This window comes from Rhopalosiphum maidis, chromosome 1 (genome assembly GCF_003676215.2).
Source record: "Rhopalosiphum maidis isolate BTI-1 chromosome 1, ASM367621v3, whole genome shotgun sequence".
NCBI classification, from domain to species: Eukaryota; Metazoa; Arthropoda; class Insecta; order Hemiptera; family Aphididae; genus Rhopalosiphum; species Rhopalosiphum maidis.
Window position 1 is genome coordinate 52,471,526 of NC_040877.1, and position 21,737 is coordinate 52,493,262.

The following is a 21,737-nucleotide window of genomic DNA, read 5'->3' on the forward strand; positions in this document are numbered from 1 at the left end:
AAGTAGTCTAATAATACGCCCATACTCTATATTCAGGGTTTTAATTGTCAAAGCTTACGTAACAATTAAATGCTAATTGCTATATATATAAAACTATATAGGTGCTATTGATAGATATAGGTCATACAAATCATACAATTATTATTCTAAGCTACTCAACTTTAATTCAACCCTCCCCTCCCCTTTTGCAGAAGGGTAACTTGAAGATATTGGCCATAAACGTGTCCCCGACGAACAGCATTTTCCGGTATTAAATTGTCTTGCTTGGCCATCGACTGCGGATCGTGCCGCACACGTCGCAGACAGCTGAAATAGCTCCCTCGCTGCCACCGGCACACAATTGACTATTTTTTATACGACGTCGCGCGTTAATTATTTTAATTTTCGACGACGGTGGTATTTACTGTCGTGTCACCGTCGACGATTACTCGTAAGAGGCGGGGGACATGAAAATGTCATTGCTCGAGACACATGCTGCAGGAGCGCGCGATGAGCATTTTGGCATACGATCACACGATTTTTCGCGGTGCTCACACGAATATAATAATATATTATGTGTACATTCGCAGCGCTCGCGACCAATCGACCGAACGCCATGCCGCCGTGTCCCCGCAAACGTCGCATGACGCGAATTCGCACATAATAATAAATTATAGTCTCACCGCTGTGACATGTTACCACAAAACACACTAGTCGTCACACGTCCGGAACTATAATAGCGCACCTGTAATAATAATATTAATTGCGATCGGAGTATGCGTATTATTCGCGACGACCGCGACCGTGGTTCCGGTAAACAACCGCGGTTTATATTAATAGAATATTATACTATCATAATATATTATGTTTTGATGACCGTAGCACATAAATTATTCGCAAGCACTATGCGGTTCAAAGTGTTAGTGGCCGTCGACGAGCGATCCGCGGTCTATACGACCGGTTAAATACCAGCAACAATAATATTGTGAAATACCGTCGTTATGTACGATATTAATATTATTACCATATTATAATAATATATAGCGCGCACTTCGAGTACTTGGATTATTTCATATTCATTGGTATATTTATTATTCTTTTCATTTTTTTTATTTTTTTTTTCAATAGGTAGTCATCGCGTTTTATGAATTCACGATTTTAAATATATTTAAATCCAGTATGACTTTCTAATGCATAAAAAAATCATTTCATCTTTTATTATTCATCCTGTTATTTGCATTATTTTTTTTTTTATTTATATTTAATCATAATAGTATTATACTGTGTGTTACAATCGATATTCTTATAATATTGCTATTTTTTGTCGATTCTATTTTGATAATCCCAAATATATTTTACAACATGATTGCTGGTATCTTCTCAAAATTATTTCAACTACCTCCTTCTACATAATAATATCTATTATTGTCTAGTATTTTTGTAACCACTCAAACTCAAATATCAGTTCAGTCAGTCGATTATTTATGCCTCGTATTTTTCATTGTTTTTCACATATTATACTAAATATATATATACATATACACATCATCGTATACATAATGTAGTTTCACAATACGAAAGTTAAACTTCAAGTAACATACACGATGTACCATAGCTGTGACTTACACTATGCAGTTACTTTTACTCAGAGGCTACCATACTGTTTCTACTGCAACTAGTGTTTAATCCAGGAATACTCCAGGGGAGGTCAAATGCAAATAATAAATTTCACCCCCACCCATGACAAATATAACTGTCAACAAAATATACAATATTATTTAATTGTGAAATCTACAGTTATTATTATCAAGACATAATATATAGGTACTTATCGTTCGCACATTTTACATCAAAATACTTGGAATTTATCATATAATTATGCTCAATAAAATATAATTGTTATCGATTTTATTATTATTGTAAATGTTATGTCTAATATAGCTGTAGTCGATAGATGCCACGGAAAGGTTTAAAAAAATATATATAATTAATTTTTATCAATGTTTCAATAACGTAAGTGTATGTAACTACTATGTTTTTACCAAATTCGGGACAAAACACATTGAGATATCGTATCAAAATAAGTATCGAAGGTGAAGGAAACCCACCTCAACAGTTCATCAAAGAGACAATGGATTTGTATGCGAGGTACAAACTTCGCATTAAATTGATTTAAAAAATAATAAAATTTGATTAATATTAAAATATTTATTTATGGTATGTCTAATGTCTCAAATGCGGTCGAATGTACTGGATTAAATAACAATAATAATGTAAATTAAATTGAAAGTGAATTCCTCCACCTTCCCTCCCCCAGAAAAATTGTCTGGATTCGGCGGCGCTACAACAGTACTGCCGCTGTAATACGCGGACTACTTCTATACACATATACACTGCTATTAGGCATCACTTAAACTACTAAACAACACTACGGGCTCGGCCGATAAATAATTATATATATACCTTTTTCGACTTCGGCGTTGATGTTGATCGTGCGCAACCGGAGCTCCTCGTTCTCGTAAAGCATTCCCCGAGACGCGCTCCTGTCCAACGTCCGGTTTGGCTTGAGGGTGGCGTCGCGGCGCCGGGACCGCAACATGGACGACGTGCCTGCAGGCGGAGCCATACCGCCGCCCAGCAAGCCGAATACCACATCGGCTAACCTCACACTACTGCACAACTCGGCCGGCCGTCAAACTGCAGCTGCGGCAGCCCGCACTCCTGCGAGACGCGACACGCCGTATATCGTACAGTTACTATAATAACGTGTATTATTTGATGTTATTACGCGTCGTCGAACACGTGCGTGATGATTTTTGGTGCGGTGCGAACCGTTCGCGAGCGCGGTACATCGGCAACGGCGATTTTGTGTAATGTTGTCGCTGCGACGATTAAAACATATTATTTTACAGAGTGAATAGCTCGCCGATCTGTTTTTCCGTTACCTGTAGAAAAAAAAATGATTTTATAATTGTATTATTTTTATACAACGGAACGTGCTACATTTTTGAGAAAAAAATCTGGTCGTGTACGATTCACTGCGATATTTTTTACTATGAGTTCTTTATAAACTAAATTAGGATCAACACAATTATTATAAAATACATTGTATAATTGTTATCAAACAAATTAAACAGTAGTGGACTACACATTTTGCGAGGTACCCCTTGACCTATCTACTCTTTAATTTATATTTCTCCAGAATCTAGATTGTTAATATTTATGCGTCAAAATATTCGTACAAATATTCATTACAGTTGTGTTGTATACGCCACACACTCGATTCGTAAAACAAGCATTTTAGCATTGTGATTTAATTTTGCATTTACTTGAAATGTGCGTTTTCGTAATTGGGTACGGTAGAACCGTGCATTGCGTATATTATCAATTAATATACATAATATACATATACATAATGCTTTAGATGATGAAATAAAAATGCAGTCTACCACTATTTTCATTAATAAGCAAATAAAAAAATTACCATTGTAAAAATTATATTTTATTTTCAAAAAAAATTGTGTATAGCTTATAAAATTATAATTAGTGTAATTAAATTTTTGATTTAACACTAAAATCGCCTGACACAATCACGAGTGATAATTAATCACAACTGAAGCGTAAATACATTGCATATACATAGAGTTCCGGAACGGACGTAATGGTATTCCAAAATAAATTGTCGATTTCCGATTGATTGCAACAAATATTGAGATAAAATACGATTATGAATGCACGACGAAATTCGTTTACGCGTTAAACCGTACACAAACTGCGTATTCATGCAAGTGCTCTAACACATTCAGTATTTACTATTATTTATTTTATTGCGTATATATATACTCGAACGACAATGACAGAAGCGGTTCTAGAACTAAAATGTCGTATATATTTATATGTAAGCCATTAGTGCAATTTTGAATCCTAAATCTCTATTTTTTTTTATTTTTGCCTTACAACACAAACAACAAAAATAAAGATTTTTTTTATTATCCAACTACAATTTATATCTTAATATACTTTATGTTGAATATAATATTATGATATAATTGTACTAATATTATCAAACTACAATTTCGTAAGATTAAAATATTACAAAAAATAAAGTCAGTGATGTGTATGTATTAGTAGATAACTGATGAATTTGAAAATAAAATAAAATTCTAACAACGTATAAACTAAATGATAAAAATAAAACTAATGAGATATTTTTTTTCTTTCAATTGATAAACATCCTTTACTTTATTTATAGCAATGGGTGACACGATGTTAAACACCAAAAAATTTGATACAGACAGCTGCCCACTCTGTCGTGTATACTAGAACCGTCACTGGATGACGAACGTCAGCGAAAAGCGGCTGATTGCCATGGACGTCGCGGCAAAACTCGCGTTCGCGACGAGGCGAATTCGCGTACGCGGCGCACGACGCTAGTCGATCGCTTGACATAAAATAATGTAATGGTAGTTCATTATATTGCATGGGCACCTACGACCACAACTACGATAATAAAATGTATGCACTACACATTGTAATAATAGTTATGTCATAACTAATAAGTATAACAACGAACTTAACAATAATATATAAGTAAATAACTACAAAATTTTACTTAATAATGATAGGTAGTGATAACTTGTCTAACAGAGGAAATTGTATAAATCCATCTCTGCAGTATGCATCTCGTCGGCGAACAACCTTAGCGTTAACAATTCATTAACAGTGTACTTTGATTAATTTTTAACAGCTTATCGAAATTTAACAATAATATGATACCCAATTTAAAACTTAGTATTGCTAATGTAAACTATAATTTTTCGAATGTTATCCCTTGACCCTTATGATCGACGCTAACAGGATAATGTTGAACAAGTATTAAAATAAATGTACGTATTATTTTTTTAAAAAATAAATCAACTAAAACTATTATTGGTAAATATTTGTACCGGAACATATATTGGTGTATTAATACTTCGATAATAGATAATGTAGTAATGCAGTGATAATAAACTAGATACAATATTAGATTAAATTTAAATTCAATAATAACCCCTCTACATAGGTTCACTTGTTGAGGGAGGAAATACCTTTCATAAATTGATGCTCAAGTGGAAGATACAAAGGCTCTACCTCAATTATTATACACTATATCTCTAATCGATTAACATATACGTCATAAACTCATAGTTATAACAGTCTATAGTTCTATACATATAACATCATATCGTAGTATAAATTGAAAATAATTTACGTGTTTGTTACTATATAACAACTTAAAATTATCTATATTGTCAACACTTGAGTGTTCACCACAGTGAACCTAAAAACATTACTTACCTAAAAGAATCATTATTGAATCTATGCCCTTTACAGACTACCAGAAATTCACGATTACTCGAATATATTTTTTAAAGTTTCGATGAAATCGGTTTATTAGTTTAAAAAAGATAATTTTAATAATCTAAAGTTTGAATGGATGATAGAAGTGAGTGACCACTGTCGCTTGACTCCAATTATTTAGATTACCGTGTGTGTATAATATATATGTTATTGTGAATGTCCGCAATTGGTGAGTGCTGACAATCACCTAGTCCTAGTGAATGTCGACATATTCCTACTAAATTGGCGAATGTTGAAAAATTAAAATAATATAGACATGTACTAGTGGATGTTGACATTTACATTAGGATTTTGATCAATGTTGACATACACAACACGGTTTTGGTTAATGTTGACATAGGTTACGTATTCGCACATAATATTACAGTATAGTACTATAGAGTATAAACAATAATATAAAATAAAAATGATATGTTTAGTTATAAATATTGACAATATTACTTTTATTAATTATTATTATTATTATTATTATTGAACGATATTATATCTGTATTATTAATTTAAATTATGATTATTTTGCCATACAAAAATTATTATTTTAAAACAACGGTGAAAATTGTTCTATTTATTGCAACATGACAAACTGTCATGACATTTTGAACTGCGTAAAATGCCAACATTTCTACCTCACTTTTTTGTGGTGCACTTTGTTTTGCAATTACATCTTGTATAGGTAGGTAATAGAATTTGGGATAAGATCAGATCAAATAATACCGGCATTACCAACATTCACCAATATCGTTACATAAATGTCAACATTCGCTAGTAAATGTTTACAAACAGTACTAATTTAATCAACATGCAAACATTCACCAATGACTTTGATGTATGAAGACATTAACCGGTAACTGTTAGTACTCACCAATTGCGGACATTTTCAGTAACACACATATATATAACATTATTAATTATTATATATGCTTAACAATAAACACATAATCAAAAATGAGTTATTTCAAATCAGATGCAGCCATTTTTACTAGCTCATTTTTTCATAATATATAAAAACGACTCACAAAACCATTTAGTCATAATTTAAACCTTATATTAATTGTAAAATAAATATTACATTTTATAATACAATTATTATGATGTATTATTAATCTTGGATACATATTATTAATTTAATATTGTAATTCATTACTATGGATATTAAACATACACAGGCACTCAGGCCCTGATTTACTAATTAATCGGTTCAATGCAATTTCAAATTATATCATAATTTTGAGTATTAATCGTTCACATTCTACCTCTATTAACTTCAATACTACCTTTATTATATATAATTTATGCACAAAATAATTATTTAGTATTTATTATGTAAATATTATTATGGATAGTTGATCATAAAATAAAATATTGTTTATTTTGTCTAATTTAATTATTAAAATATTATACGTATACACATATTTTATCTATAGGGAAGGTAGCCTTAGTCTGCATTGATCGGCCCTATATCATTGATTAAGTATTCTTAACCAATGTCTATACTCTGGCTTGAACGGCTCTTCCGACCAGGGGCAGTAATTACATACTTTGCTGCACCTTTATGTGCATTTCACACGCCTAATATACCTATATGTTTAGACGTATAGTACACGATGGCATAACATTATCTGCCGATATAACTGATATAAGACGTATCGCACATATAATACCTCTTAAGCAAAAAGTATTTTTATAATGTTGTTTTTCAAAGGAATGTTTATACAATGGTTTTTAACGTGTCGATAATAATAATAATAACAAAAATACAATTAAATAGTAATTTGTTTTTTATTTATTTATAAAATAAATTTACAATCTGTATAATGTATACACAATTAAATGAGAAAATTATTTAACATTTATATAAGACTTAAAAATATGAGATAAGTAAGCTTCCATCGACAATACTTCCAATATTGTATATTTAGGTATTCTAAAACGTTATAACTTCCCGATATTGCAAATTTATATTTACAGCCAGAACTATGGCTTAACAAACCAAATATTTTATAAACGTTTTTATTTTTTTAGAAGGAGTGGGTCACTCGGCACAAAACACAATTTTATACGTCGACATAAATGTCATTTATACGAATTATCGACGAACGATTATTTGTTATAAGCTGCATATTACACAAAAACGAAAATTACTCAGAATTGAATTTTCATCAATTTTATATTCATGCGCAGTACTACAGGACTCGGTATTAAAAAAACGTTTTCGAAAAACTCTATTTTAAAGATTATTTCAAGTAAAATGCTATAATGCTTAACAGTTCCGTTATATTTAATGTATGACTTTTAATCGCTTTCAGATACGTTTTAATGTTACATACTCGTGTATATTACATTATATGATATAACAATCCCGTTCGAGTGGATTTTCCGAACCCCAAGGGTGTGTATATACATATACATGTATATAAAGAACACCCCTATACGTGCAATTTAATTGTGTATATATATATATATATTTATATATTGCATTTATTTAATCTTATACTCTCGACCTTAATATTGAGCTGACCCTCGTCTTGTTTCTCTCGACATAATAACATACCATAGACAACGTTGAAAATCGAAACCGTCATTCGTTTTTGCAAACCACGATTGTATATATAATACATTTTATACTTTTATTTATAAATGTATATAAAACGTCAGCCGTTATTATTTCAAACTTTCAGAATGTTATTACAAGAGAGCACTCTTCCCGAGGTTGGAAATCGAACGAAAGTCGCACACTTATTACATTTTATTTTCTATTAGTATTGCTTCCCGTTAAATCTGACAGGAAATTTAAAAAAAAACCGATCAAACAAATCGTACCGAGAGAGGGAAATTTGAAAGCGTTAGTATTATCAGTGAGTTGGAATAATAATACGCATTTATTTTAGAACAAACGTTGAGTTATCGTTTACACATCGCAGTCTCTGAAAACACATACTTGCATAATAAGTTTATGGTATTAGTGAATTAGGTACGTGTTTGATGCCTTTGACATATTATTTTGGTCTTTGTTTATTGACTTAAAGTCATTTAATGAGTGAAAATGCGTAGATGCGTGTGTGCATAAGTTCTTTTTAAAAGCAAAAAAAAACAACACGTTAACGAGTTTTAAACGACAATATTAAAACTAGCTGTTGTTGTTCTACGCAATGCGCTATATTCAACAGAAATCACACCGAGTTAGGGACTAATTGATTAAGAGTATAACACGAGTAGAGACGACCTTATTTAAATATTTATGTTTATTTCAATTTAAATGTGTTTACAGTATGTGTACCTATTACATTTTATAATTAAATTGTGTAACTTCTACCAATTTCTTTTTAAATTAATAAATGACGTGCTTATAAATCTATGATATCTTGATATTCACGTGTAAATTTAAATAAAATATTGCCTTGTATGCCATTAAATTTTTTTTAATTAAAATGTTAAATATAATCAGATTCTGTAAAGAATAATTCGATTTATTACAATGATAACTGATCAGTTGTCAAAGTATGCCTGTATTATTATAATAAAATTATTGTCTTACACTACAACAATCAGTCATTTAAAATAATACAATTTTATATTAAATAATAAACGATATATTTATAACGTAATATATAACGTAAGTGCATATGATTGTGATTCTTAGAGAAAATCATGAATTTTGAGTTATAAACCAAATTCATTACCTAGTTTTAAATATTTTCAAATTTTTTTTAAGTCTATATTTTTTTCCACGATATAAATAATATTTAAAATACTTTTTTAATATTTTATAGTTACTTTTCAAGTATTGTACATAATTATTGTAAAATTATATTTTATTAAATTTGTTTTGCATAATTTCGATTTTTTTGCCTATTTCCTTGTTTTTTAGTGCACAATTGCATTAATATTTCATGATTGTTTAGTGCATTAAATTCACAGCCCTGTAATAACTATTGGAGCATATTATACGAATGGAAATGCATTGTACCATATTATTTATTAATATGGTGTATAAATTGTACAGCACCGTGAAAATACTATATACATACAGTATATAGCATATTATTATATTATTTATAAAGTTCTATTTGAAAATACACCCTCTAAAAAAATAATAATTATTATATACCATACGTTAGGTTTTTATATTTAATAACCAAAAAATGCTCCTAATTATTTTAGGTATATATATATTTTTATATTATTCTTATATGCGTGCAAAACAATGACTACACACATATGGATACATACATAATACTACGATATTCCACCTGGCAAGAGCATATTAAATAATGTACGCATTGTATATTATGAAAACTGAGTTACGACATCATAAAAAGTGGTCATTGAATAAAACTTGGGTCTACGGAACAGCTCTAATTATCTCGTTCTACCTAATGACACGTTTTCGTGTCTGTCTATAATTATTTCTGCAATCACACGCGAAAAGCATTATATGGCAAATACTGCACCCTTATAAAATTATCCAATGAAAACCAAATACGAATACGACCGTTAATGATTGTTGGTTGGGCTAGTGTGTATACGTTTGCTGTTATGGTATTAACTTCTACGCGATTATATTAATTTTTATTATGATTATTATTTTTTCGGATTGTGGAATTTCACAAAAGTTTAATTTTTAAATAGACTAATAAATATAAAATAGAAATAAAAAGTATATTTTTAGTGTTAATAATATTCTCATTATTCCTATATAATACTGAAAAATGTCTCATTAATATGTTTGAAAACTAACTTAAATTTTATTATTTTTCGATACATAAAAGATTGGCAAATTTAGGCTAATATATTTTTTATAGGTACTGATATGGCTAGTTATGATTTATGGAAAACGAATTATTTATACTTTTTTACTCATGATATAATATATTACAATATACTTATGCAACTATACGTTTTAGAAGTTCTCCATTTTACATAGTACGACATAATTTCAATAAAAACATATTATTTATTAGGTGTGTAATATATTGTATGTTTATCAATAATAACCAATACATCGTATGTATTATCAATAAAATATATTTATAGATGCCAAATTATCTTTTGTAAAAGAATATTTTTGCCTCGTTATTCGTTAAGCCCGGGATTACACAAGTCACTAACTATATTTAAATAAAAAGTTCGAATCGATATACTAATATGTTATTTTAAGTCATAACATTTTTTAATTTTTAATTTAAACATGTTTTCTGAACTCAATCATCATATTACATATTATAGTAACAATCTAAAAACAAAGCTGCAGTGTTTCCGTCGTTGGCAAGGAATTTGTTTTTGAATGGAAATGTTTTGAAATAAGAAATGTCAGACTGGAAGATAAAAAAAAAGTTTGCTAATAAAATCAGGCGCGGAAATATGACATCATATCGTACATTTGTACACATTTTATATAGAAAAATAGGGGATCGCAGAATTGTTGAAATAAGATTTTTTTTATTTCCATTTTGTACCACTCCACCACTGTCGTATTTATATTAGATATTGTCGACTTTTGAGATTTCTGAATAATCTGAAATTGGTTACGGTACATTTCACGAACATATTATAGTATTATATCATACGCGTGTACTACAAATCTACGTCGAAACATTCTTACTATCATTTCATTTAGGTAAGCCAACAATATCGTGAAAAAACAAAATATATAATATTATATGACAGTGTGTTATATTGTATTAAAAACGAGTAGCCCATTATTTATACAAGTATAAGAGTTGGCGGCAACAATGGCAGATTTATATAGAAAAAAGCACGAGACCGTATTACTATCGTAAATATAATATAATATAATCTATTATGTACGAAGAAAGACTATGCATTAGTAAAGAAAAATCGTATAGTATAAAATGGTGGATCTCGTGGTCTTCGTATATAGGTTGTAGGTACCCTGCTGCAAAGATAGACCATAGGCCGAGGCCAAATATAAGGAATATGTACCATGAAAATTGGTTCTATATATACTCATGGATGGAGTATATGTATGTATAATATTTATATATATATAAATATATGAAATCAGCCGTAATAGGATTTGCGAAAAATAATCTCGACATTCATGCATACATACATACATACATATATATTATATACATATATTCGAACGTAAAATTATAGTACACGTTATTATGTATAGTAATATGTACGTAAAGACCGTATAATAGGATAATAATTCTGCACACGCGTTACGATATCCTGGCGCGATGGATTATAAATTTAAAAAAAAAAAAATCAAAACTTATGACGGTTAGTTATTGAGCAATAATTCCGTTTGAATGGGTTTAATCTTCTATAGATCTATACTTATATGTTTTTATTTAGTATTCATCATGCACGTTTATAACAAAATATAATTCACGTGTTATCTGCTCATGCGGATTATGTTACATTATGTTATGTACATATATTTTACTTGAAATATGAAAACAAATAGCTTCGTAAGTGTTGGTACCTATCAAGTAAAATACGCTATAAATTCGTGATGATTAAATTTAGTCTACACTATATTGCGTTTCAAAAATATTTTTGTTCAATCACATATAAGCTTATTCTACAATCATGTGTTGTCGGTTATTACTTATTAGTGTTATAACTTATAACTACAGATTAACTTTATCTTTTAAATAATGAAAAACATATTTTATAATATATATTTTTTTCAATACTACCACTACTGTAAATATTACAATAAACATTTTAAAAAAAAAAAAATCAGTTATCCTTTACAAAATTTAACTCTAAAGTAGGTGCACATAAAGAAAAATGTTTAATATACATTTAACATATATTTTTACAAAAATGTTTACGTACCGTACACAAACTAATGTAGTAATGTCAAAGTTTTTTTCAAATACTGGTGTCTCTATAAGACCTTGTCCTATTTTTTATACAGCATATGCGTTTCGATATTTTCATAAACAAGAATTTTAATTAATTAACTATAATTTATATTATTTTATTAAAATAAACCTTAAATAAAATGTATAATCTTCAACTCACTTCATAATTTAATTTCCAAATTCGATATGTAATTTACGCGGAGGAAATAAATTACGATGAACAATGGAAAAATATGAAGTGTTACATTTCAATAACAAAAGATGTTATAGATAATAATAGAACAATTCGTTAAGAGCGTTGTCATATCTATCTGTCATATTTTTTGGCTAGTAAGTATGCTTGTCTACATAGATTTCATATTTTTGTATACAATTATACAAATTAATGATCTTAAAATTATTTATAGAATAATTGTTTAAAAATGTTTTTATTAAAATTAATAGTAAATATTGTAACTTTATTTGTTATGTATACGAGTAGGCTATTAATTACATTATTATCTCAATGAAAGATAATAAAATACGCGTTCGCTGTTTTGTACTGCATATTATGCTGCATTATGTAAGAAATATAATTACTGAACTCGATTAAAAATCATATTTCAATATTATTATCTTTAAGATAATAAAATAATATTATTATTTTTATTAAAAATGATTAAATAAAGTTAAATTAAATGTCTACTAATATTCTTTAATATTATAGAAAATACGTATGAATTAAATGTACTTTTTATACTATACTCTGGACACACCTATGAGATAGGTATGTAAAGTGTTATTATATTTTTATTAGTTAAGATTTAGGTATTATGTATGTATGTATTATTATTAAAGTCAAACTATTTATGCACCAAATTTTTAATTTATTTAAAGACACAAAGATTATTTTCATTCTTTACTGATACGAAAATAAAATAAAATATAAAACACCTTGAATCGTTAAGTTTAGTAAGTAGATCTAGCATTATATATTATTCAAAGTTTTGTTATTACCTAGTTAAATATGAATGTAATATTAATTATCACATCATTTGTATTAATAATCATCAAAATTCAAAACTATGATAAATAATAAAAACAAAATACTACATGTTACAAATATTATGCAATACAATCGATAAACAATTAAATAAAAAGGTCAGTTGTATTTATTTAAACAGGAAATTGTTGTCATAATAATTATTATTTATTAATAACAAAGAAAATATTTTTTCTCGCCATATTATCATAACTTGACAATTTCACCGAGTCGAATACACACACACATATATATATATATATATATATACAGACATATAGTAGGTGCACATGTTTGTTTTAGATAAATTTATGATATTATGTTTTCAGCCCACCTTTTTTTCTCATTACTGTGTCACATGTCGAGACGCGAGTTCCTATACTAACATAGTCAGATAATATAGGTATTTTGTCGTGATCCCGATTTATAACAGTAGGTATATGGTAGGTAATCGAAACGTCATCAGTAGTTAATGTTTGAGTCGAATTATTTCTTTTGCACGCGCTCACATTCTAAAACGAAAATAAATTAATCGCACATCGTGTCGGTTATTGTCTTCTTACGGATCGTGTCATTACGGTATCTATATGCAGGTACTCTCGTATAGTGAATAATACATTTATATTATGATAAATCTCGGCGAAACGCGTAATAGTATAAAGATGATGACGATATAATACGCGTGTATTATGATATGCTAAAATCTATAGACACGTCCGAAGTTATCCATTTCAAATGGTCGTTCGCACGTTACTAGCGAAACGAAGATGCCCATTGATGAAGCCCGCGTTCCCCCCACCACCGATTTGGCAACCGCTCTCCTCTCTATTTTTGCAGCCAATGCACATCTCTTCCCTAACTAGCGGCGACATCATTATTGTTATTAATATGCAAAGTGTTTATCGACTGTGAACAGTTGACGAACACTTGGCAGCATCGTCCGATTTTTGTTTTTATCACTTTATTATATTTTTACGAATACATGTGATGTGTACATAATATATATATGTACACACATATCCGTATATTATATATATACATAATATTATACATGCATACGGATCAGCTGCGATTTAATAGGGCCAAGGCGATTATTTCCGTGACGCGAATTATTATACTATATGCGTTTATATCTATTAATGGACGCAAAAATTATTATTGGTTCATTTTTTATATTCTCGCTCGTAAACCAGCGCGAACTAAAAGTCTGAGCATTTTCTCAGGCTTTCCTTGCGCGATTTATGCATAATTCATGTGATGTAAAGGGAAAGGTTGTCCAAAATTACAAGTATTCCCTTTTTGTTTTTCCTCGGAAATTAATGTTAACGAATTCAAAACAGAAATGGAATGCGGCGACGGAGAAAAAATTATTGTTGTTTAACTTTATTGAAAAATTATATTTTGGTATAAAACTTATACAGTTTTGCATAATAGCCGTGTTATAAAGTGTGTAGTCAGATGGAGCGGAAATTAATTTATTTTTTACTTACATAAAATAAATACGAGTTATATGAATAACAAATACAATTATTTTTGAAACTATTTGTTGTTTTATCAAAGTCAGAAAGTTAAATTAAATCAAAAAATATACATGCATAACAATATGCGCATCTTAAATTTCGTAATTTATTTAGTCTGTTTACTGATTTTAATATTATAAATACCTATTTATACAATATCTTTATACTGGAGATGTATGATCTCATTTCACAACTTTGTTGCAATAATTTTCACATCGACAATAAAATATAATATGTATAATATCATTATTATAATTATTATTATTTTTATTTCGAATTAATTCATTTACGTATATGACGTAACTACCTATATATACTAATTATTGTTATTTTATTAATATTAATTGGACGGAGTTTGCGAAAAACTGGGCAAACCCATTTTCGATTTATATACACAAGTTTTTAAAAAAAGTTTCGGTCACGTTGACTGGTGACACAAGAGTACAAGACCAAATGTCTACATGAATCGTATGTATAGAAGATAATATATGTATAATTTATCGTTTCTACGTCGTACATATCATGAACTAAGATATAATAAGATGCAAAGATATTTTAGTCCGTGATGCACATAAATGTATTGGTTATCATTGTATTTGAATTTAAAAATACAAGCTCGTGATGAAAGACTAAGGTTCAAACTTCAAAGTAAGTTTTGTTTTCTTGAAAAATAGCAAATTTTAAAATGAATATTTTCTCACAAACGCCGTCCAATTCCATTACATAATTTTATTCACGCGAAGTATTTTATCGATCAACAATCGTGATACTATTATGACTATCCTAATAAATTACCACAAAATATGTTTTAAAGTAACGAACGGATAAAAAAGCGAAGAGGATGTATATCATAGTTATTTATTTATACATTTTTAATTTTTAGTTCAAATGAAAATCTTATCTTTCTAGCTGCTATCTTGGATTAACCGAAGAAAAAACACATGTCGGTTATCAAATAAAAGACATGTCATTAATTTTTTTTTTTTTTTTTGGATCTCGTTCAATTCCCAACACGACGAAATACGACAAATTTAATGTGTTTCTGTCTCTCGAACTGTTTTAAAAATCACCATCCTTGATGTTTCGATAACGTTCATCAAACAAACGTCTAACTCGTTTAAAACGTGTAACATTTTAACGGCCGTATTTGACGATTTACTGTCATATTTGTGTTCAGATGTCCATCAAAATAAATCGAAATCCCAATAAAAATATATGATTTTAAAACACTTAAAAAATAATAATAGGTAAGTATAATTCCACCTTCGTATACTCGTAGTATTGGACTTTTCAATTTTCTACTGGGTAGCGCTGAGAAGACGTACGTGAACATTATATTTCAAAAAGGTTTCCCTATTTTTTAATATTAATGAAGTAAGTAACCGCTCTGTTGTATGTAGATATCAATTGTAAGTCGTTATATAATGGTATTGTTCGCGATATAAAAAGGCAATAGCACAAAATTAATTGAAATATTTTTAAAAATATGCCGTTGTGTACCTATATAAAATATATAAAATATAATAATAAAATAATAAATCGAGGATTTTTATGTTTATGCTTTTAAAAAGCTAAGTTAATAACTTATGAGGAATCTTATAATACATTTCAAAACTAATTCTTTAGAAAAAAACTAAAAACAACCAATATAAAAAATATCTATAATTACCAAGTTCAAAAATAGTAAACCATTTTTGAAAATTATACCACATATTTACTTATAGAAAATGCAAATATTTGTACCATTATTTTTTATATCATTATAATAGTATAACAAATACAAATCAAATTTGTCAAAAACTGCAGGGTTTGCGTGAGGATTCCCATTATTTCATATTTTTTTTGTTTTTCTAATCATTAAGAAAATTACTTTGAATTTTTTAGTATTTTTTAGTATCCTTCCAAAGTCCCAACTAGATTCACTTTCCAACCGGAAAAAATATTGAAGTTGAAAATTTGAGAATTTACTGTTCGAAAAAGTTATGATAGACACAAAATACAAAATATACATAAATGCAAAATCAATACATTCTCGCTCCGCTCAGTATCAAAGACATGAAAATAGGTATGATAATATTATTATCTGTATGAATATTATAATGTAAAATATTTCTATATTATTATGTCCGAATTACAAAACTATCATTTGTTTTGGTTTCCGATTTTTCCCCACATTTAAAAAAAAAACAAAATTCTATTATAAATACCAATATATAGTATTTCGATTAAATAACTAACTTACCTTCAATGTTATAATTCAATGTTATAAATTTATTATTATAACCTAAAAGTAAATAATAAGTTATACTAACGACCTACTGCATCAACCTTTAAATATTGCTATCACGCCAATTTTCTCTGCTATTTACACTGATGTTAAGGTCTTAATATCTTGTAAATCTCAGGCTAAAATCTAAGAGCTATTAATGTGTCATATAAAGATAATAATTATACAAAGAAGGATATCTGGGTTCAAAATTAGAACCAGGAGTCTGCTAAAACTATTTTAAAAACTATATGAAGTTCACTTAACGTCACATAATTTTAAGCTACTTTATTTATTAATTCACAGTGACTGCTTTATGAAACAAATATCATCAGATTTAAATAATAAAGCGTAAGATTTCTTTGAAGTTATGTTTGCTCGGTAAACTTATATTTTATCAACTTTATTTTATTACATCTAAATTATCACATAAATAAAAAGCATTCATTGATCATAATTCATAAATAATAATTTAAATGAAAACTAAAACGATCAAGACACCTTCTGAATAACTAATTTAGTTCAACGTGTATAAACTTTTGGTAAAGAAATCAGTCCGTTACAATTATTTAATCTTTCGAAACCGATTAATTAAAATCTTTTAATAATAACATACACAGAATATATACAAAACAATTACTATCTTGTGCATTAAAACTATGTAAATAGGTCAAATAGTGCAAAATCAGTGCGCTATGTAAGAATAGGAGAATAATTTTACGTTTATCTTTATCTATATAGTTTCTACGTCACTTAAACTTAAAGTTCGCAATATTATACTAAAAATACGGGAAACGACGACTACACTTTACGTTAATTAAAACATTTAATGTTTAGAATTAAAAGCTTCGAATGCAAACCAAGCGCATATAATGAACTTTCCAACTTATAATAGCAATTTGAAAATACACACGTTAAACTATCTTGCCATCTCGGTGTAAAAGTTTTATTAATTTGCATACTATATTTTCCAAAAAGCAAACCATATGTCATTTTAAATATTCATAATTACAATTTGTATAATATCTTGTTACGGTGTATAAAAGGTGTTGGAATATGATAATTTATTAAAAATTAAAATTATATAAATGATTAATAACGCATAATATAAGACATAATAATAAGATTAAGTGTTGTAACTCGTATTTACGATTAAATTACAATAAATTTAAATTAGGCACCTAAGAATATTTTACAGTTTAATTAATTTTACAAGAACGCTTATTATAATTTCAACAGTCAACATTGAGTAAACATCATTTTTATAAATTGTATAGACATATTGAACATTCGATGACTTTTTTGAGTGCACATTTTTCTGACACATTTTATACTCGTGTGACATTTTACTATTTTAGTATTGTAAATTATAATACGTCATGTACCTACCCAAATACCTAATCACTATAATAAATATTAATAATACACTATAGGCATACCAACTTACTTGTGCGTGTTTACTTTTTATCATTAAAACAATCTACTCATTGATATACCCCAAATCTAGTGGCAAGCACTATCGTACTACAATAGCACTAGTTGTAAAAATATAATAGAAATTATTATTTTTTTTTTATTAAAAAAATAAAATGAGCAAAATTAGACGGCATTATTTAGGAAATTTGTCTTTGAACAATAATCTAGATCGAATATAGTATATTAGTATAATAAGTTAATTTGTCTTGATCGGAACAGCTAAAATAGATGTATATATACATAAATATACATATAAATTCCATAATAATTAATACAATATTAAGTATGAAGTATGCATATTACCACAACAATAATGTTTACCATATAATCAGTAATTATTAATTATGTATACAGAATCTAGTAGTGGTTGATTTAAGTACCTACTGACAAGTCTGACTACATAAATTATGGTAAATTATGGCTATACAACACATCAACACATACAATAATCGGATTACTCAAACACTTCATTATATTTCACACAAGCACTAAGCATCAATTTAGAATTAATTAAACCGATTATGAAATAGCATAGATTTCAAAAATTTTGATAAGGTTCTAATAATGGTTATCTTATAATTAACCATTATTATGTATTTGCGTATAATCATTGAGCAATGTATATAATATGAAAGGTATGTACGCTTAAATATTATATAACATAGAGTAGAGACTATTTAATAGAATATATGTTATTGAATTATATTTGATTTTTAAAAATAATACTAACAAAGTAACAAGAACAGCTTTTATTTTTAATTCCTCAAGTTCATAAAAATTACTATACATTATGATAATACACAAATATCATTATATTATGGTATTAGTGATAATTTATATCATTTTATTGTTGCGTGTACTCGTAGTTTATGGCTGCATAAATTCTACAGTCCTACAAAATAATAATAAATATTTTATTGTTTTCGAGTTTTTTTAGTATCAATTTTAAATTTAGTACACGCATATTTTTACGTGACTTATGGTGACATAAAAACTTTTTTTTTATAAAATTTATTATTTAATGCAAAAACGGAATTCTGTAAAATGTATATTATTTACATAACATTTAATTATATAATTAATTTATTTGTAAACTGTAATAGTTAATTTGTAACAATAATATAAATAAACCAATTGATTGACTTCTCAGCGCTTCGATATTTAAATTGTGTAAGTACTCAAAAAGCATAAATTTAAATTTGAAATTAATTTTTTCTTGGATGACTGTTTTAGGAAGTATAATATATTGAGTTTATAATTTTGAATTATTTGGAACAGTATGTACTTTATAAATTAATTTATAGAATTTTCAATTATTAGATTATTATAAAGAAAAAAGAAAAACTTTAAATTTCCTAATATCAGTGAAGACATATAAAATAATATTATCTGTAAATTAGCCTATAGACTTATGTCAAACCTGGTAGTAGAAATTGAATTCATACTAGCTGTGTCAACAAAGTTCAAAATCCCAATTAAATCACGTGCACTAACCTAACGTGCAACAAACGATAGTAAATAGCTATTTAAAAATAATGTAAATTTAAACGTCTCATGTAAATATATATATATATATATATATATACCTCTATATTATAGTGATACGTTTTATTAAACTTAATCTTTCTTTTTTTAAGCGCCTCTGCAGGAAAGTTTCCTTTAAACCAATTTGTCCCACAAATTGTGTCTACAAGTATAACAATAAATGTCTGCTGAATGAATGATAAATATAACTTATTAAATCCGGTTAAACATAATAGCTACCAACAATTTTTCCATCAAGCTGGATTTCGTTATTGTGATTTGTTTTATGATATTTGTTTTCAATCGTTAAGAAGAAAACCATACTCAAGTGTAAATAAAAGTATGTGATTAAATAAATTTGAATTCTTTCCAAACCATATTGTTGTAAAAAGTTTGCACAACTATTTTATTTCAGGTGCCTATAGTTGTGAAATTTAATTTAACGTGCATTTTAGTTGTATACATATATTACGGAACAAATAATATTCAATGTTTATTGAGTGGAAATTGTTTAAAACTTTTGATACTTGATATTAAGAAGTCTTAAATAAGTTTGAAACAGTATGTCAGTATGTAAGTTATTAAGTCAACATTTAACAAATTATAATTAAACATAATATTTATGTTTAAAAATTATTATTACATTACCTATATTATATAAAATGTTTAGTTATATTGTATAAACATTATACACAATATTCAATAGTATACCTACCTAATGAACATTACTTACAACTTTCATGTTATACTCTTATAATTTTATGTACAATAAGATTCTAGTTTAAAATTTTAATAACTTTATAATAAAATCTTGAAGTTTAAATTTGTCAACATTAAAACATGAAGTTATAAATAAATAAGTTAAAATTATAAGTCTTAAAATGTAATTTATTTTAGCTGGTATCCAATGAATAACCAGGAAAAATAATCCAAAATAAAAACTCATAACCATCCAATATTCATCAATATTCTAGTATAAAATTGTTGGATAAAGGCTTTCTAGCGATAGAAGTTTTCTCATTCCAGTAAACAAGCGCATAAATAAATTATTTTAAATAGGTATAGGACACATAGGTATTTAATCGACTCGTTTGAACTTTAAATTGACTATACGGTTGAATCCGTAAAAACGAAAAACCAATTTGGTTTTTAAATTCAATTCAGGTATATAGTAAAAAAAATATATTTTTAGTGTGAAATACATTTGTGTTTTATTTGTATGTTAGTAAGTAGTTTTAATAATTACATTTAAAAATGATATTATATATTATTATATATGATGTATATAGTGTATTCTTGTCAATGACGGTCGAAAGTAAGAATTAATCATCGATCATTGAAAAAGAATTTCGAATTTCGACGTAACTCTGCTATTTTTTTTAAAATTAGCCATAAATTCAAAATTTCATCTTATTTTTAGAATTCGCGTGAACGTTTATTGCTTGCATTTCTCTGCTATGACTATATTTGTTCGGTAATTCATTTATCGAATAATCATCATAGAGTTGTAATAACATAACTTTAAAAAAAAATACAACTCTGCATTGCTGTTGTTATATGTATTGTATGTATTGTTCAACGGTCGATTTTTCGGGTGGTTAAAACGGTTACGAGAACGCAATAACGCTTTTCGTGAACGCCCGGGTGTCGCACTTTTGTACAATATATATTTTATTACGTTACCGCCCTTCCCTATCAAACTGCAACAG

General features: G+C 27.7%; 1 protein-coding gene across 2 annotated transcripts in view; it reads right to left on the reverse strand.

The window, feature by feature from the left end:
* LOC113549731 overlaps window positions 1–13,973 on the reverse strand; it is a 53,239-nt gene extending 39,266 nt beyond the window's left edge. Inside the window, exons 1-3 of one of the 2 annotated variants that reach the window (XM_026951179.1) lie at window positions 13,821–13,973; window positions 13,577–13,754; window positions 2,443–2,924 (exon numbers count right to left, since the gene is read on the reverse strand). In XM_026951179.1, the coding sequence (XP_026806980.1) occupies window positions 2,443–2,605 (163 nt within the window). In that variant the 5' untranslated portion in view covers window positions 2,606–2,924; window positions 13,577–13,754; window positions 13,821–13,973. Of the gene's footprint in view, window positions 1–2,442; window positions 2,925–13,576 lie in introns of both variants that reach the window. The other variant, XM_026951178.1, reaches the window with a different exon arrangement.
* Between the last annotated feature and the right edge of the window lie 7,764 nt (window positions 13,974–21,737).